The 17,493-nt window shown below is 41.5% G+C and overlaps 1 protein-coding gene across 1 annotated transcript in view; it reads right to left on the bottom strand.

Annotated features, from left to right (window-relative positions):
* The window catches only part of ARID3B (AT rich interactive domain 3B (BRIGHT-like)), a 48,386-nt gene extending 31,674 nt beyond the window's left edge, over positions 1-16,712 (bottom strand). The window contains exons 1-2 of the mRNA XM_008569641.1: positions 16,567-16,712; positions 13,206-13,840 (exon numbers count right to left, since the gene is read on the bottom strand). Coding sequence (XP_008567863.1) covers positions 13,206-13,781 — 576 coding nt within the window. The 5' untranslated portion in view covers positions 13,782-13,840; positions 16,567-16,712. The remainder of the gene's footprint in view (positions 1-13,205; positions 13,841-16,566) is intronic.
* Positions 16,713-17,493: the final 781 nt, after the last annotated feature.

Consider the following 17,493-nt stretch of genomic DNA (forward strand, 5'->3'; position numbering starts at 1 on the left):
ATTTTTCAGACAAGAATACCGAGGTACAAGGAAGTTGAATGACTTGGAGAAGGTTACAGAGTGACCACGTGGTGGAGTTCAGAATCAACTGCAGGTAGTGCAGCTTAAGTCCCCGCTTCTAATTATCACACTTAGTTTCCTCCTGATCTTGGAATTCTGTTCTATGAAACTATCCTAAGGAAGAAACTAGAATTATAGCTTATAAGAGCAAAAAACTAGAAATAGCTTAAATATCTGACATTAAGGGAAAGGGCAACACATGAAGGCGCCATCCATGGGACAGAACGTCATGTAGGCATCAAAAATAGCATTGCTTTTTTAGAACATCTGATTCCTACTCATTCTATTCATCCTTGTCATTAATTCCCGATGGAGTAAAGATCTATGCATGAAAATACAACCATAAAATAATAAGGAAAATAGAGAAGAATATTTTTTATAATCCTGGAGAAAAGGCTTTCTTAAATATAACAGAGTCCACAAAGAGAAAGATCAATAAATTTAGCTACCTCAACATTTTAAACTACCTGACGAAAGAATCACACATAAAGTTGAAAGAAAACTATGAAAAGTATTTGAAACATACACAAAGACAAGGACCTATGCAAAGAGCTACTATAGATCAATAAGATAAATATTATAGAAAATGGGCAAAGACCAAAAGCAGACAATTCATAGAACAGTACAAAAGGCAAATGAACATATGAAAAGATAGTAAAAATAAAAGGACTGATAATGACTTATGTTGGCAAGGGTTTGGGAAATTTGGTAGCAAAGTAAATTACTATTTTTTGAGGGTGATTTAGCAGTATATATTAAAAAGTTAATATATACATATGCCCTCTGATACACTTAATTCAACCTCTAGAAGAATTTGTCCTACCACAGAAATGCGCACACCAGGGATTACACAGCATATATAAAGATAGTCTGTATTTATGCTAAACACACACACACACACACACACACACACACACGCACGCACGCACAAGTACACTTAATGCTCACACGTTCTGTGACTACACACTTAAGTAAGTAAATACACAGACACAGAAACCGTCCTAGAAGCTGATTCATTCTTAATTGTAGTCTCCTCCAAAGGGGGTGGGGTGGGAGGATGCAGGATAGGCAATAGGACACTATAACACCTTTTAAACTATAAATTTTTACCTGCATTTTCTCTACTTAATTTTTCATGAGCACCTATTCATATTACTTATGTAACTTTTAGATAATTATAAAACATAAATAAATAGATCTTTATGAACACACATAAAGGAAAGTCTTAGTATTGAGTAAAACAGCAAGCTGTAGAATATGTCAAGTTCTTTTTTTGTTAAAAACAGAAAATCATATACCTGTGATGAGAAAAAGCTCTGAAAAAGCACAGACCAAACTGTTAACAACAATTATCCCTAAAGAGTCAGGCTGATTTTTAACTTTATACATGTCTATATTTCTAAAATTATTTGATTTCCTTGATACTTTAAATTTTAATGATAAAAATTGCTCATGGTCTGTTAGGGGATAAAAGTTGGAAACAAAACTGTATATAAAATTTAAAAAATACCTATAATAAACATTTTCCTTCAAAACACAAAGGAAATACAATATTTACAATTACATCTAAGTTATGTGGTTGTGATTATATTTTCTTCTTTACATTTTTCCATGTTTTCTAAAATGAACCTGAATTACTCTGACAATCAGAAAAAAAGTAAATAAAAGTTACTCTTATAATAATGCAACCACTGAGGAAAGATGATCTTTCCCCTGCTCTATCTGCAACGGAGCAAGATGGAGTGTGGGGCTGGAAGGCAGACAGCCTGGGTTCACGGCCCAGCTTCCCAAACTGGGAGCCCACACACAGTCCACTTTACCTCTCTTTACTCACCTGTAAATAAAACAAACAGGTCAAGGGGAAAATACTGGGGCCTGCCTCACACAATTCAGTGAAATAAAGCAAGTGCTTGGCATGTAGAGGTCACAAAGTCTTTGCCATTAAAAAACAAAATCAAGAAAACAAAGGAGCAAATAAAACCATGAATGAGGACAGTCTGATGTGGAGGAACTCTACTGCCTCCCTCCCCAAAGAAAACCTCACATAGAAATGCTCGATAAAAGTTAACACTCTGCACCCCCTACACATATACTAAGCTTGAAACCAAGAAAGACAGCAGAGTCCACTGTGCCAGAAACAAAAGGGAAGGAATGAGTGAGCAGTGAGCAAGTGCTGAAGCTGAAGGGCTTAAGGGAGAATGAGACCCGGATACAGATCTTAACAACTAAGAACTGGGGATTTAATTGCCCCCAAAGAAGAAGAGTCCAGACTGCAGGTCCCCTGCATGCCAGGAACCAGAACTGAAATAAAGCCAGAGGCCATACTACATGCACTACCTCTCATGATCTGGGCCTGGAAAAACTGCCCACCAGCCTGGAGAAGCAGCAAGGAACTTTGCCATCTGCCAGAGGCCTCATGGAAAAAAAGTGTCCCTAGAAACTTGGGCTCTCACTAGGCACAGATGTAGGCTCCAAATTCACTCTACCCAAACCAATACAACTAGCTAAACTTACAGAGCCCCAGCAGATGGGAAAACAAAACTTCCCTTAGGAATGCATCCAAGACCCAAGGCACATGGGACTCCCACAGAAACAAATCCCCACTCAAAATGAGCTTACATTGGAAAAAACAAAAACAAACCACCACAAAAGGAAATAAACCATCAGGAGAGAGAATATCATGACATCGGGAGAATTTGTATCCCCAAGAATTAGAGATAATAATAGAATAATTTAAAAGCATCTTTAAAATAACCATGTTTAGAAGAAGCAGCAGAATGTTGAGACTTGCTGAAAGCTGGGTAAAAGACACAGATGGTTCATTACCATTCTCTTTTCTTTTGTATGTATGAAATTTCCATAACAAAAAGTTTTAGCAATTCCATAACAAAAAGTTTTAAAAAGTTAAAGATGTTCAAAGAGCTAAAGAAAAGAATAGAAATGATAAGGTAAGAACAGGCAAATTTTTAAATACCAAAGAAATTATAAACAATTAGGGATGGCCAGTTAGTTCAGTTGGTTAGAGCACAGCCTTTGTAACATCAAGTTCTAAGGGTTTGGTTCCCCATACTGGTCAGCTGCCAAAAAAAAAAAAAAAAAAAAAAAAAACCCAAAAAACAAAAAAAAGGATTAAACACAATAATTAAGACAAATAACTTTTTAAAAGAGCTATAAAGTAGAATAGACAGAGCTGGAGAAAGAATCAGAAATTGGAAAACTGAATGTGAAAATATTCCAGAATGCAGGAGAATGACATAAAGAGATAAGGTTATAAAAGAAAAGATACCTAGAAGACTGAATGAGAAGGTTCACCTACTCCTATTAGAACATGGGTCAAGAAAAAATAGTGGCCAAGGAGGGGAATAAAAAAGACACAAGTCAGGCTGTAGGAGCAAACCAAGTTCCAAGTGAGATAAATAAAAATAAAGCGCCAAAAAAAAAAAAAAAAAAAAAAAAGGTAAACCCAAACATAGAACACTGTAGCGACAGTGCAAAATAGAGTCAAAAAGAAAAATCTTCATACTGGCCAGCTGCAAAATAAATAAATAAATAAATAAATTAATTTAAAAAATCTTAAAAGCTACAAGAGAGAAAAAGATTCACAAAGGTAATAATTAGACTGACAATAGACTTAAAAGCAAAAACTGTTGCTGGGAAATGAAATCCTATCATCAGTACAGTCAATTTAGAATCTAAAGCTATGAACAACTGCACAAAAGTAAGGACAAAATAAAGATACTTATAAACTTAAAAAAATTTCACGGCTGGCCAGTTAGCTCAGTTGGTTAGACATGGTGCTGATAACTTGAAGGTCCAGGGTTCAAGCCTTGTACCCACCAGCCTTCACAAAAGTAAGTTTCAGTCATATTAAGACTGAGTTTATTACATATAAGTCTCTGCTAAAAATGTTAGTCAAGAAGGTAAAAGGAAAGTGAGCCCAGAGGGAGAGTAGGATACAAGTAATGGTGAGAAAAGAAATGGACAAATGTGGTAAGTCTAAATAAATAATGACTGTTAGGGACAAAAGACTCCTTGGGAAAGGGGTTAAAACAAATTGGAACTAAAATACTGGCCACTATAAACTGGAAGATGGGATTGAAGAGGCAGGAGTTAAAACTAGAATTTCTAAGGTAGTAATATTTGAAAATAGTGTAAAAAGTAACGAATGCAAATTACAGCTAAAAATAACCATTAAAAGATGAGAAACAGAAAGTATAACTTCTAAAGCAGTAGAGGAGATAAAGACTGAATAAAGAATACCCAAATGAACGAAAGACAGGAAAGGAAAAAACAATAAGAATGGTTAAACTGAAAATCCAAAATAAGAGGGCAGAAATAGATCCAAATGTATCAATCCTAACAACTTTATGGATTAAATTAACCTAACAATTATTAATCAAAAGAAAGTCTGTCTTACACTGCAATATTTTAACTGACCTCTCTCTGAAACTGACCACACAAAGAAAAATCAGTAAGGGTAAGGAGAATTTGAATAACACAATTAATAAACTTGATCCAATAGACAGACATAGAACCCCCTGTATCTACCAAATAAAGAATATACATTCTTCCCGAGCATACATGGAACACTTACAGAAACTAATCATACACAAGACCAACACCAAGGATATCTTAAAATTCCAGAGAATTGATACTATGCCAGTTCTCTAACCACAATGTTATTAGCTATAAATTAATACTGCAAAAAAATTAAAACCCACATATTTGAAAACCCAAAAACTTAAAGAAGCAATCAACTGAAATAATAAAAAACTGAGACCCAGAGAAAAATCTACAGCCTCAAATGCATTTATTACTTAACAAGAATTTCAGAAAATGTGTTAAACATACAACTAAAATGGCTTAAAAGCAGAACAGATATACACAAATGAGTACAAGCAAAACTGAGGAAGAAATCTAAATATCAGTGGACAGTATCAACATCAATATCCAGGCTGTGACAGTATACTATAGTTCTACCTCATGTTACCATGGTGAAACTGGACAACGTGTACAGAGGATCACTCCTGTATTATTTCTTACAACTCCATGCAAATCTACAATTATCCCAATAAAAATTTCAGTTAAAAAAAAAAAGAGCATGGCCAAAATCCACAACAATAACAATACCACATATTGCCAAGGGTGCAGAGCAATGGGAACTCTCATTTATTGCTGGTGAGAATGCAAAATGGTACAGTCATTCTGAAAGACTGTTTGGCAGTTTCTTAAAAACTAAAAATACTCTTACCATACAATCAAGCAATTGCACTCCTTACCCAAATGAATTAAAACTTATGTCCAGACAAAAACTTGCACACTAAATTTACAGCAGCTTTATTCATAATTGCCAAAACTTGGAAACAATCAAGATGTCCTTGGGAAGGGAGAATGGATAAATAAACTGCGGCACATCCAGACAACAGAATATTATTCAGCACTAAAAAGACATGAGTTATCCAGCCATAAAAAGACACAGAGGAATGTTAAATGCATCTCAATGTAAGAAGCCAATGTGAAAAACTACATACTAAATAATTCCAACCATATGACACTCTAGAAAAGGCATGGAGACAGTAAAAGTGAAAAAACCATGGAAACGGTAAAAGAATTAGAAGTTGCCAGGGGTTGTGGGGAGGGATGGATGAACAGGCTATTTTTAGAGGATTTTTAGGGCAGTGAAACTGCTTTGAATGATACTATAATAGTGGATACATGTCATTATACATTTGCCAAAACCCACAGAATGTACAACACCAAGAGCGGATCCTGATATAAACTATGAACTTTGGGTGACAATGACGTGTCAATGTAGGTTCATCAATTATAACAAACATACCACTCTGGTGCAGGAATTTTATTTATTTATTTATTTTTTTGGTGCAGATTTTGATACTGGAGTAGGCTGTGTGTGGGAGGTAGGGGGCAGGAAGTTTATGGGAAATTACTGTACCTTCTGCTCAATTTTGCTGTAAACCCAAAACTGTTCTAAAAAAATAAGAGCTATTTAAAAAAATGAAATGAAACCATTCACATTAAAAAACAAACAAAAACCCCAGTAAATTAAAAAGAGTGTGGAAGAGGGCCAAGCCCGTGGCGCACTCGGGAGAGTGCGGCGCTGGGAGCGCAGCAGCGCTCCTGCCGCGGGTTTGGATCCTATATAGGGATGACTGGTGTGCTCACAGCGCTCACTGGCTGAGCGCGGTGCAGCCGGTCTCAAAAAGGACCAAAAAAAAAAAAAAAAAGTGTGGAAGAAAAAATATTTATTGAGTGTCTACTATATGCCATACTGTGTTGGGTGCTGGGGTACAATGATAAGCAAAACAGACATGGTTCCTATCCTGTTGGAGCTTACCATCTATTGTAGAAATCAGATAACAAACAAACACCCACACAAATATAAACATATAATATTCAATGATAGCATATAATGGGAGACCCTGATCTATAGTGAGAGTGAAGACAGTGTCCCTGAGGAAGTGATGGTTAAGGTGAGAACTGAAGGCTGGATAAGAGTGCGCCTGGACAAGAGTGCAACAGGCAGAGGGAGCATATGCAAAGGCCAGGATCGTTGGAGCACAGTGATAGGTCAGGAAACTGTCAAAGATAAGGCTGGAGAAGTAGGCAGAGGTCAGATCATGCAGATTTTGGATCTTATAATCAAAGCAACTGATGACTTACTTGGAGGGCATTAATAGAGTGACATAATCTGATTTGTTTTTTAGAAGATCACTCTAACAGCTGTGTAGAGAATGGATTAGAATGGGGGAGGGGCACAGAAGCCTGGTGAGAGCTATAGCAGTAGGTAGGTAGCTTGGACTAGGTAGGTGGCTTGGACTAGGTCAGTGACAATGAAGGGGAGAAGTGGCAGGATTCTAGATATGTAGACGGGAGAACCAGTAAGACTTGGTGATGGATTAGGTATTAGGAGTGACAGAGTAGGAAGTATGAAAGATAGTCAACCTAAGGTTTCTGACACGAATGACTTAGTGGATAGAAATGCCTTTCACTCAGAAGGAAAATAAAGGAGGCCAGACAGCAGAGAAAGATTAAAGAGATAAAGGAAAATAAGCAAAATGAGGGATTATAGAAAGCAAAAGAAGAGAATGTTTCAAGGAAGGAATCGTCTACTATACTCAACAGTACTGAAAAATCAAATGAGATCAGGGCAGGTGGGGCTTATAGCAACATGGTGGTGATGGAGACCCGAGCAAGACGAACTTCAGGGACATGGAAGGGACAGAGTCCAGACTGGGGTGTGTTGAGGAGTGAGTAGGAGGGAAGTGGAGGGAAGGAGTACAAGGAATTCCTTTGAGAAGTTTTGTTGCAGGGAAGTGGGGGACACTTGGCATACAGAAAAAGCTGGAGGGTAGATTTTTAAAAAGTGATCTCTCATTTCCTTGTTAACAACTGAATGAGGTAGATTTTAAGATTAATGGAGCTTTTTTTGTTTGCTTTTTTAGTTTGGGAGATAGATGTGTGAAAGAGGACAAGGCTTCAGAAGAGAGTGAGTCCAAAGATTCAAGAAATGGAGGAGCAAGTCCCTGAAAATCTAGGAGGGGATGGGATCTGGGACACAGATAAAGGGATTAGTCTCTGGTAAGAGCGATAAGGATCCAAGCTAAGTTGGTGATCATGTATTTATAAGGATTTAATATCAATCATGCTTACTTCTTCCTGAAGAAAAAATACGTACATATCTCTATGCTAATATGGAAAGAAGCAGCTTCAAAAGTGCAATGGTTTAAGTTCCTGAAAGGTTTCTGAGAACTCCAGAACACCAGAGTTTGGTCATAGTGCTAGAAAACTTGGAAAGGAATTGCTTGAGAGTAGTGTCTAGAATTTTATGGAGCATCTTACCTACACAGGTAGTAAAGACTGAAAAATTATAGCTTCAAAAAATATTTAGGTGTTAATGATAATTCGACCTAACCTTTGTAAAGTGGTGTACATTTTATAAAGATCTTTCACACTCATTTTTCTTTCCTGTTTGTAATATCGTTAAAATAGCTTCCTGCAGATGGTGGATGAGGATTATCATCTTCTGGAATAGATGTAAGATGGGTTCAGAGAAGTAAGTTAGAACACCTGTCCAAAGTATTACAGCAAGCAAGTGGTGAAGCTAAGATCTAAATCCACATCCTTTGGCTCCAAAACTGATGTTGATTTAATAATTAAATCTGTTACTAAGTAATAAGGTTGCCAAGTATTTATGCCTTATTTTTTTTATTTTTATTTTTTTTCCTTTTTTGTCTTTTTTCGTGACCGGCAACGAATCGCAACCCTCAGTGTCGCGCCTGTACCGGACCGGGACCGGCAACGGGATCGCAACCCTCGGTGTTGCGCCCACACCTCGCTCAGCCCGTGAGCGGGAACCGGTCTGTATGTGGGATCTGAACCCTCGGCGGGAGCGCCACGGCGCTCCCAAGCGGCGCACTGTAGCAGTGCGCCACCGGGCCGGCCCTATGCCTTATTCTTTTAGGGTTAATGTCTAGAAGGATAACCAAGTTTTTTTCTCACAAATCACCACAGATATCACAGAGTGCTGGGCTGGAAGAGAACCACTGGTAGAGCCAAGTAAGAGATCTCAAGTTCTAGGTCCCAATCCTCTCCCAAGTGAATCTGTTCACTCAGATGATTACAGAGGGAAGATGTGAACTCAACACAGATGTTGAAAATAGAAGTGAAGAAAACTGAAGGTTGTCAAACTCCTCAGTTACTGCGACTGAAACACAGAAACAAGGTCTAGGGCACTGTCTGATGAAAGCACAGCGTATGTTCTCTTTCTAGTTATATAATCAGAGCAGGGTTTTTTTAACCTTGACACTATTGCCATTTTGGACCAGATAATTCTTTGTTGTGGTGAACTGTCCTGTGCACTGTAGGATGTCTAGCAGCATCCCTGGTCTCTACCCACTAGATGCTAGTAGCACATCTGCTTCCTGCCCCAGTCACGACAACCAAAAATGTCTCCTGACAATGCCAAATGAGTGGGGATTGCCTCCAACTATATCCACTGATATAGACAGATTCCACTGTAATTATAGAAGCCAAGGGCATGCAAGATAGCCCTACAAAGAAAGTGGGAAAACCTATATACATTTTTCCCCAGGCAATAGACTTTCAAAATTTTTACAAAAAGCTCAAATGTTCCACAGTCAGGAAGTATGTATCAAGAAAAGTAGGCCTAGCCCAAGGAACCACATCTTACGTAGATAGATTTCAGAGATCTGTAAGTCAGTCACAGCATTATAAGAAAGGGTCAGTAGCCTCTCTGTCTGCTAACTGCCCAGCAGGAAGTCATCCCTCACAGGAAGATGAGATTGATTTTGTATGTAGTTAATAAGAACAGGCAAAAAAACCACCAAAATTCCCTCTTCTCACGTCATGACCCCTTCGTACCGCAGTACCCATCTAACATGACAATTCTTTCCGTTTGCCACGGAGCTCCCTTTGCTTCTGTACTGCAAAGGCGAGTTCAGAGGGAACCCACACAGCTGTCACGACCTGAGGATGCCCCCAAGCAGCTTCCAGGTGTTCAGAAACAGCAATAATAATGCATGTGATGAGTAAGCTTTAGGAAGTGTTAGGAATTCTTTAATTGCAAGTTTTCTGAAATTAGACTCTTCCATCCTAGAAGACAAGCCTGAAACAAAACCTTGTAAAACACACTGGAAGGGGAGGGGCTGAAGACGGAGGCCAACGTTTTCTAAGCAATGACTCCAGCGCTTTGCACTGAAGTGACTGTGACCCAAACACAAGCTTATTTTGTGACCCAAACACAAGCTTATTTTAAGTGTGTTTAACTGCATTTGGGTCACAGTCACATGCAGTAACTAAAGTAACTGCCAAAACATGCAGAAAATCAGACATAGACACTCTGGCTGCCACATGCCTATCAAGCATCGCTCATCTTTCTATTCTATGGAAGGGGGGTCTATGCCCTTCTGGAAACCTAGCTCTACTAACAGGCTCAAGACAAAGCCTGTACTGCCTGAACCACTCTAAACCCAGGAGGACAAAAGACCACCCCTAAAAGGCCAGCAACATCCTCCATTGGCTCTGTGATCTCCTTTGAGAGAAGGAACACTCAGTTCTTTGTCTGTTGTCTTGTTTTATAATTATTGACTGTGCCCATCGAAATCTCATGGGGTTCAGAATGCTTTGTTCAATGGCATTATCCATTTTCTCATCACTTGGGTTTCAGAGAATACTACATTCTAATGATACAGGCCTCGAGAAGCAAATATTTAAGTGTTTCTTAAAAAAAAGAATCCATGAAATAATTTTGACTTTATATGTTCTAAGAAAGAGATTTCAGAAACAAAGGGTAATCTGTGGAATCCTTATGCTTTTCTAGTTTGTTTTTCAGTTGGCAGATGCCTGCCTTCCCACCCCCAAAATCTTGGAAAATACTTTTCAGTATTCCTGTTGGTTTGACAAGCTATGCTATGCTGAAGACAAAATTAACTTTTTTACTTTGGTATGTGAATGTTTGAAACAAAACTCTGTCTTAAAATATCTATACCATAGCACAGACTGGGTGGCTGGGCTTGAGCAGACTCAGGACAGAGTCAAATTATTGCAATCCAAGTTCCAGTTCCCCTTAAGGTTCCCACACTGCCATCCCTAGATCATGAACTCCTTGTAGGAGAAACACGTCTTATTTCACGGAGCACAGACACAGCAAAAGTTTGCTGTTTAAAAGAACAAAATGGACAGCATAACATTAACAAGAGCTTGTGGCAACTGTAAGAAGATCTTTGTAATTGTTGCTAGAGTAAAGGGTGCTCATTTCTGCTCTCCAAAAGTTAATTACATAAACAAAAGACTTTGAACAATTTAAAAAAGCTAGTCTCATGATCTGTAATGGCTTCTATAGGCTACCCTCAAGTATTTTTTTTTTTTAGTCTTCCTTCCAAAACACAACCAAAATTTTTTTTAAATCCCCAAGCACATTATTTACTCCTTTAAATGTAGGATTTAGGCAAAGAAGGAGCACAGACCAAATCGATTTTGAAAAATTAAATTCGAAAGGGAGAAAGAAGACGTATACCTCAGGTTTTAAGTGATTATTACCCCATACCTCCCTAATCCAGTTCTTGATTTCCAAATCCCGGGGGAAGGTAAATTTAGGGTGAGGGCTTTGGTCTCAGCTACACTGGCATTTATAAAACATTTGGCAGGTGTTCTGCAAGGCAGTCTATCATTAGTAAGGATGGCTTAGAAACTTAAAATGAACTCAAAGGGTTTCAGATGCCAACAGGCAGCCCCTGAGCACTGAACTATGTTGCCATGGGGCTGCTACCATCCAGAACTCAGTGCTGGGTGTCCTGCCATGGTCCACATGTGTGTACATGCACACACCAGTTCTGAAGAGTCTCCTTTTTCAAAGCTCTAATGGCTTGACCTCAACACCTGCTGCATTTCCTGAAGACAGGCTCTGGAGCTCCACTTGTTCCTCGCACGCGGCTGCACTTTCTAGGAACGACCGCACACACGCAGTGGCTGGCCAGCTGCCAAGGCGGGGGCGGCCCAGCCGCCTCGGGCCTGAACTTTCCCAGCGCTGTCAGGGCGGGATCCCACTATGAGCTGACTCAGCGGCCGGCATGGAACTCTGCCAACCACACAGCAGTGCGGGGGCTGCCAGCAACTCACAGATGTTTTGCTAAACCAAAGCAATCAGCCGAGAGGTGGGTCTGGGCTGGCGGCCAGGGTGCCGCTGTCGTGGAAGTTGGGATTCTCTGACTCTAGTCCTAACTCTGCCACTATCTCCCTGAGTGATGTGAGAAAAAAAACCTCTGTGCATCTTAGCACCTCCCCTGCTTCAGAGGCATGTCTGTGTGGATGCAGGAGAAAACACTGTTTGCATAAAAGAGCTCCTGCAGTACTACACTATTACCTACCATGTGCCTGGCACTGAATAGACTTTTACATGTGCTAGCTCGGTTAATCCCATGACTTCCTTGGGAGGCACCTTCATTACTTTTTATTTCACAGATGAGAAGACACAGGCTCAGAGCAACTTAGAGACCTACCAAAAGATCACAAGATAATCCATAGAAGAGATGGGATTTGAACTTTACATCTCACTCTAGAATCTACTGCACTGTAAAAACCTGTGTTATAAAAACCACACAGGGCTCCTTGATCCAAAGATGCTGGATTTTTTAGGTTCCAAAGGACCTTTCTTATATGACTTTTCAGTTGCCCTGTGTAAACCCACAGCTCTTCACAAATGACTTCTAAACAGCACTACTGGACCACATGAAGAGTGTATGTTTATGTGGAGTACCCAGGTATTACTGGCTTTAACATGAGCTATCTGCCTAAGCACCAACAAGTCACCTAACCTGGAACAACTTACCATCATTCCCATTCTTTGGCTAAGGAAAAACTGCATTGTGGGTCACAAAGAGAAGAGGAATTAGAAAACAAAGGCTTGGTTGAGAACACAGATTCCCTAGGCTCCACCTTCTGAGATAATTCATTAGGACTCTGCAATCTGTATTTTTTAAAAGCTCCCTAACTGACTCAAATGATTAGTCATGTTTGGAAGTCACTTCAGCTTTCCTGGGCTAAAAAGGGAATTTTGAGGTCTACCCCTGCCTGTTGCAAAGCGAATGACGTAAAGGTGAAATGAAATCACATCTACAAGGTTCTTTGTTGGAAAATATACAGAATGCAAGTGCTTCTTGTCAGCTATGTTTAGCTGCAAAACAACCAAGAGTCCTTAAAGAGCACGATCCTGGCTTACCCTGGAGCTAAGAAACTGTCTTAGGCAAGATTGTTCTTTTACATTATTATTAGAAAAACTGTAACTAGCGTCACATGTCTTATTTTTAGATATTCTTCATAACATTTCAGCAACATCATCCTTCCTTTAAAAAAAAATTGTACTGACATTTTTTCACATTAAACTCAGAACAATCTATATTGAGAGTAACTTATAGGTTCCATTGCTTTAATCAGGACAACAAATGTTAAGTGAGAAAAAAATTCAAAGTCTATTCACGGTTAGGCTGTTGGTCACTAAAGTAGTGTGAGAAGGCACAGACTGGCACAGACCCTCCCTGTCAGTCCAGTACCTCTCTCTAGCCAGCCTTTAGGAAGAACAAATGACCTCCCATACCAGAAAGACTGACCTGCTTAAGCTGCTCATCCAGATTCCAGCTCGGCTGCCCTGCCGTGGAGATGGAAGGTGGGGCCTTGGAAGCATCTTTGGTATGGTCTTCTTTAGCCTGTGGTCCGTGTGGTGGGAGCCCTGGTGTCGGAGGTAGACTTGACATGGGTGTTGCTCTGGGGTCTTGGCGAGCCACTTTCTGCACATGGAAATATTTTGAAGCAGCTTGGGCCTCTTTCTCAGCTACCTCTGCAACTTCATCATCCCCATCCTCATCTTCCAAACTGCCTTCCTCTTTCTCAGGCTCTGAGTTCACATTGCTCCGTTCAAAACCTCGGGCTGCGGCTGTGGCTGGTGGAACTCTGGCTAAAGGACCCAGGGCAGGGCTGCCAGAAGGCCTCCCAGGTGTGGCAGGAAGGAGAGTTGGCTGTGTGACCAGCTTCTGGGCATACAAGAACTGGGCTTCTCTCATCTGCTGTCCCTGCTTCTCTCTGGCATCCATCTGCAGGGGAGCCAGGTGTGGCTGCTTCTGTTGCTGTTGTTGCTGCTGCTGCTGCTGCTGCTGCTGCAGTGGCTCCATTACTGCCTCAAGCTTCATCCACCAATTGACATGGCTCTGAACTTGGGCACAGCCCAGCAGGCACACTGGGTCTAAATCTTAAGTGATTAACAGAAACCACAGAGGAGGAGGAGAGCGAAAAAAACACTATGTAAAACAGGTATAAAAAGGCTTTCTTTTCTCCAGTAAATGGCCATGTGGTCGGAACACTAAACATAAGCTTCTTCTGTTTTTTTCCTAAAAAGATGACCGGTAAGGGGATCTCAACCCTTGGCTTGGTGTTGTCAGCACCAAGCTCAGCCAGTGAGCAAACCGGCCATCCCTATATAGGATCCGAACCCGTGGCCTTGGTGTTATCAGCACCGCACTCTACCGAGTGAGCCACGGGCCGGCCCTTAAACATAAGCTTCTAAACCTGAGTTTTAAGATGAGTGAGTAGTAGGGGTTTTGGGGGTAGGTAAAGAAAGGTGTAAAGAAGAGGAACAGGTTGTAAGAGAGGAAACAGGGGATGAATATCAGGAGTGATAGAACACTGAGGGTTTTAAAAGAAGCAAATCTAGATGATGTCTAGTCTGCTAACATCTGTGTTGTGATCTCTCTCTCACTGTGTTATCAAACATTAACCTGTTTATTACTGAAAAGGCAACTGGGTTTATACCGTACTGGAGTTATTACTATGAAAAACACAATAATAAAGGGAAAGAAGGACCTAACTGCAAAAGAGAGAATATTGCTTATGTTCCCAGGCCCATCGGAGAAAGATACTACCATCCAAGCTTGACACAGTGCTATCAGACAGACAGAATGACTCCTCTCATAGAAAAAACAAGACCAAGCAAACTGCTCTTGGGCTTAAACTATTCACATTTCCCAGATCAAATTGCCAGCCTGCTTGTTGAATGGACTGAGCCATGCTAACTGGACATTACAGCCTCAAAAAGAATCCAATTTCAACAACATGAAAGAAAGAAACAAAGAGGCAAGAGTCTCAAATTGCAATCGTCACTCAAAAACAAACGGGGAATTTCTCTAGAGATTTTAAAGTTAATTAATTTGAAACAGATATCAATATTGTCTAAACAAAAGTTAATGCTGCTTCTTTTTTATAAACGGCCAAGTAAATCTCCTCACATCCCCTTTCTTTCTGATTCACTTCTACTATGATATTCTACGAGGAATACAAAAAGAAAAGGCTTTCAGGCCAAAAGCATTCTGGGGGCAGGTTTATCTGCATTCTTACCAATTAGTCTCCAAACACACACCCCTTTCACACCCTTTCCTTCTCTAACTGCCCCACTCGTCTCCACTCCCCCACCCCCACAAACCTCACTTGAGTTGTGTTTCCTCAGCAAATCTCCATAACTGAATGGATTACTGTGCAAGGGCAAATTTTAGGTAAACAGGACTTGCAACATGGCATATAATTTTGTCATCACACGAGAAAGAAGCTACACTGCACAGGTTAGGACTTGATATTTGCATTGTTCCATTAGGATTGGGTTGAAAGACAAAAAAAAATCTAAATGTCTTTAGCGTCTTCAAAAATTTATGGGGAAGTAATCATAAGATAAAAATTTAAAAATCAAAAATAAAAACTGCTTGGATTTATGAATTTTTTAATAGGTTAGAGTAAAAAAGGTACCATTTTAAAAGTTAGGCAAATAAGTAGAGATGTTTAAAATCTCATTTTCGGTTTACATTAGAATCACTGCTGTGCCTTTTGTATTCTGTGAAAGATCCAAATTCCAAATTGCCTCTTACTGCTTTTATTTCCTCTCTTGGCACTTTAGAAAGTGTGAATTACGCCTGCAGCAATACTTTCATTCTGCTTTAGCTCTTATACTGTAACAAACCATGAAAAGATTTACACCCACATTAAATCCAGTTGGCAAAAGTGTTCATTTAAAATAAAACCAAACTGGATCAAAGAAAATTAAATAAAAGAATAAAGCAAATAATTCGATGGCCATTTTAAATATTCTTGTAATCATTACAGTCAATCAATCACAATCGGAATAATTTTTCATCCAAGTCCTGCCAGTCACTGAACAACTGCTTCTTGTCTTGTGGCACCATCTTCTCTGTATGCTGTCCCCAGCAGAGGGGGAGATGTCCCACAGCCTCTTCAGTAAAACTGAAATGACTCAGTTCCACAACTTAATACACACACCCTCCCCCGAAGAGCCCATCTTCCCCCAGTCCCTAAGCAGCCGGTGATCCAAACAATACCACCTGGCTACATTAACAGAACTTATGTCTCAGAAATCTAAACCACTTCATCCCTTACACGGCCCCCTCCCCCATTTGCCCTGAAGTTCCCGGCCCACCAAGTCGGGCACAACAGACTGCTTGCAGCTTTGAACCCGGCCTTGCTGACCATTCCCCCTACTTTAGCTGCCGGATCCCTCTGGCCCCGGACCCCTTCCACGCCCCACACGTCCCCGCCCTGGTCATCCAGCACCCCTCTCGTTCTTTATACACATCTCCCCCATCCAGCCCTATCACTTTTACCTCTCACCAAGCCCTCCCAGCCAATCCGCTGGCTCTTCTCAGATCGCCCCAACCCCACCTATCCTCGCCCTCTCAGTTCCTGGGGGGGCCCTTACCCTCTCCATCCCTTTATCTCAAATCACCCAAATCGGCAGCGGACGCCTCGGGGCTCCTCCCAGCGCTCTCACTTTTCCTTCGCGGCCCCGCGCTCCGCCGGCCCGCACCATCCCGTCTCCCTCTACACACCTGCCTCTCCTCCTACCCCTGTGTCCCTTCCACCTGCCAGCGCTCCCGCACCCGCCGCAGCTGAAGGGGCCAGGGCTCGCGCGGCTACCTGTGCGGGGCGCTCCGGGTCTGCGAACAGTGGAGGCGGCGGCCGCTCGGGCCCCGGCGCGGTTGCAGCGTCTCAGACTCCTCCGCAGCCGGGGGCCACAGCCGGGGCGGGGCCCGCACCGGAAGCGGCGCCGCGGGGCCGGGCTGCTAGCCTGGGGCGGGGAGGGGGCGGGGTCACATTGGATGGGGCGGGGCCTAGGGCCGGAAGGGCTAAAAAGGGAACAAGGGGTGGGGCGAGGCGGAAGTGACTCCTGGCTGTGGTCCCGCCTGACTGAGTCGCGGGCGGAAGCGACTGGAAGCGGGCGGAAGCCTCAGCCAATGGGAAGGCACAGGCACGGAGGCGTTCCGGTGTAAGCACTTCCGCGGAGAGTTGAAAAGAGCAAGGCAGCATGAAGTGTCTTCTGAGTGTTTTCTGATGTGGAAGGTTGGTATAGCGCGAACTCTAGGGTGGAAGGAAGGTAAATAAAGGACAAAGGGGCGTTAGGATTTTCCTCGGCTTCAGTCCACTCCCCAATCTGCTACTTTCAAACTGGTCTTCCTCAGAGACTCCCGCTTCTAGATCAGCTTTTCTCTGAACTTCTCCACTCCTTCTTGGACAGAGGCCTGGCTTGTCTATTGCGGATGCTGCATCCCCTGGAACCGCTTTCCAGGGGTTAGTATTCTCATTTCCTAGCTTCCAAAGGTGGGGGCTATGTACTGCATAGTGTCCCCGTTTGCAAAAACTCTTGCTTCTGCGACGCTTTCTCTTACACCCTGCCACCCATTTAACTACCTCTGTAGAGACATCCAGCTCTTTGTTTTACTTTCTCCGCTCTGACCATCTTCCTTGATAATTTCACTGTGAACAACTCATTCAACATCGGCCTAATCTCCAGCGACCCTTATTTACATCAGCCTCGCAATCCCAGTGAAAACCAGGACCTTGTCA

Source organism: Galeopterus variegatus, unplaced genomic scaffold (assembly GCF_000696425.1).
Source record: "Galeopterus variegatus unplaced genomic scaffold, G_variegatus-3.0.2 Scaffold522, whole genome shotgun sequence".
NCBI classification, from domain to species: domain Eukaryota; kingdom Metazoa; phylum Chordata; class Mammalia; order Dermoptera; family Cynocephalidae; genus Galeopterus; species Galeopterus variegatus.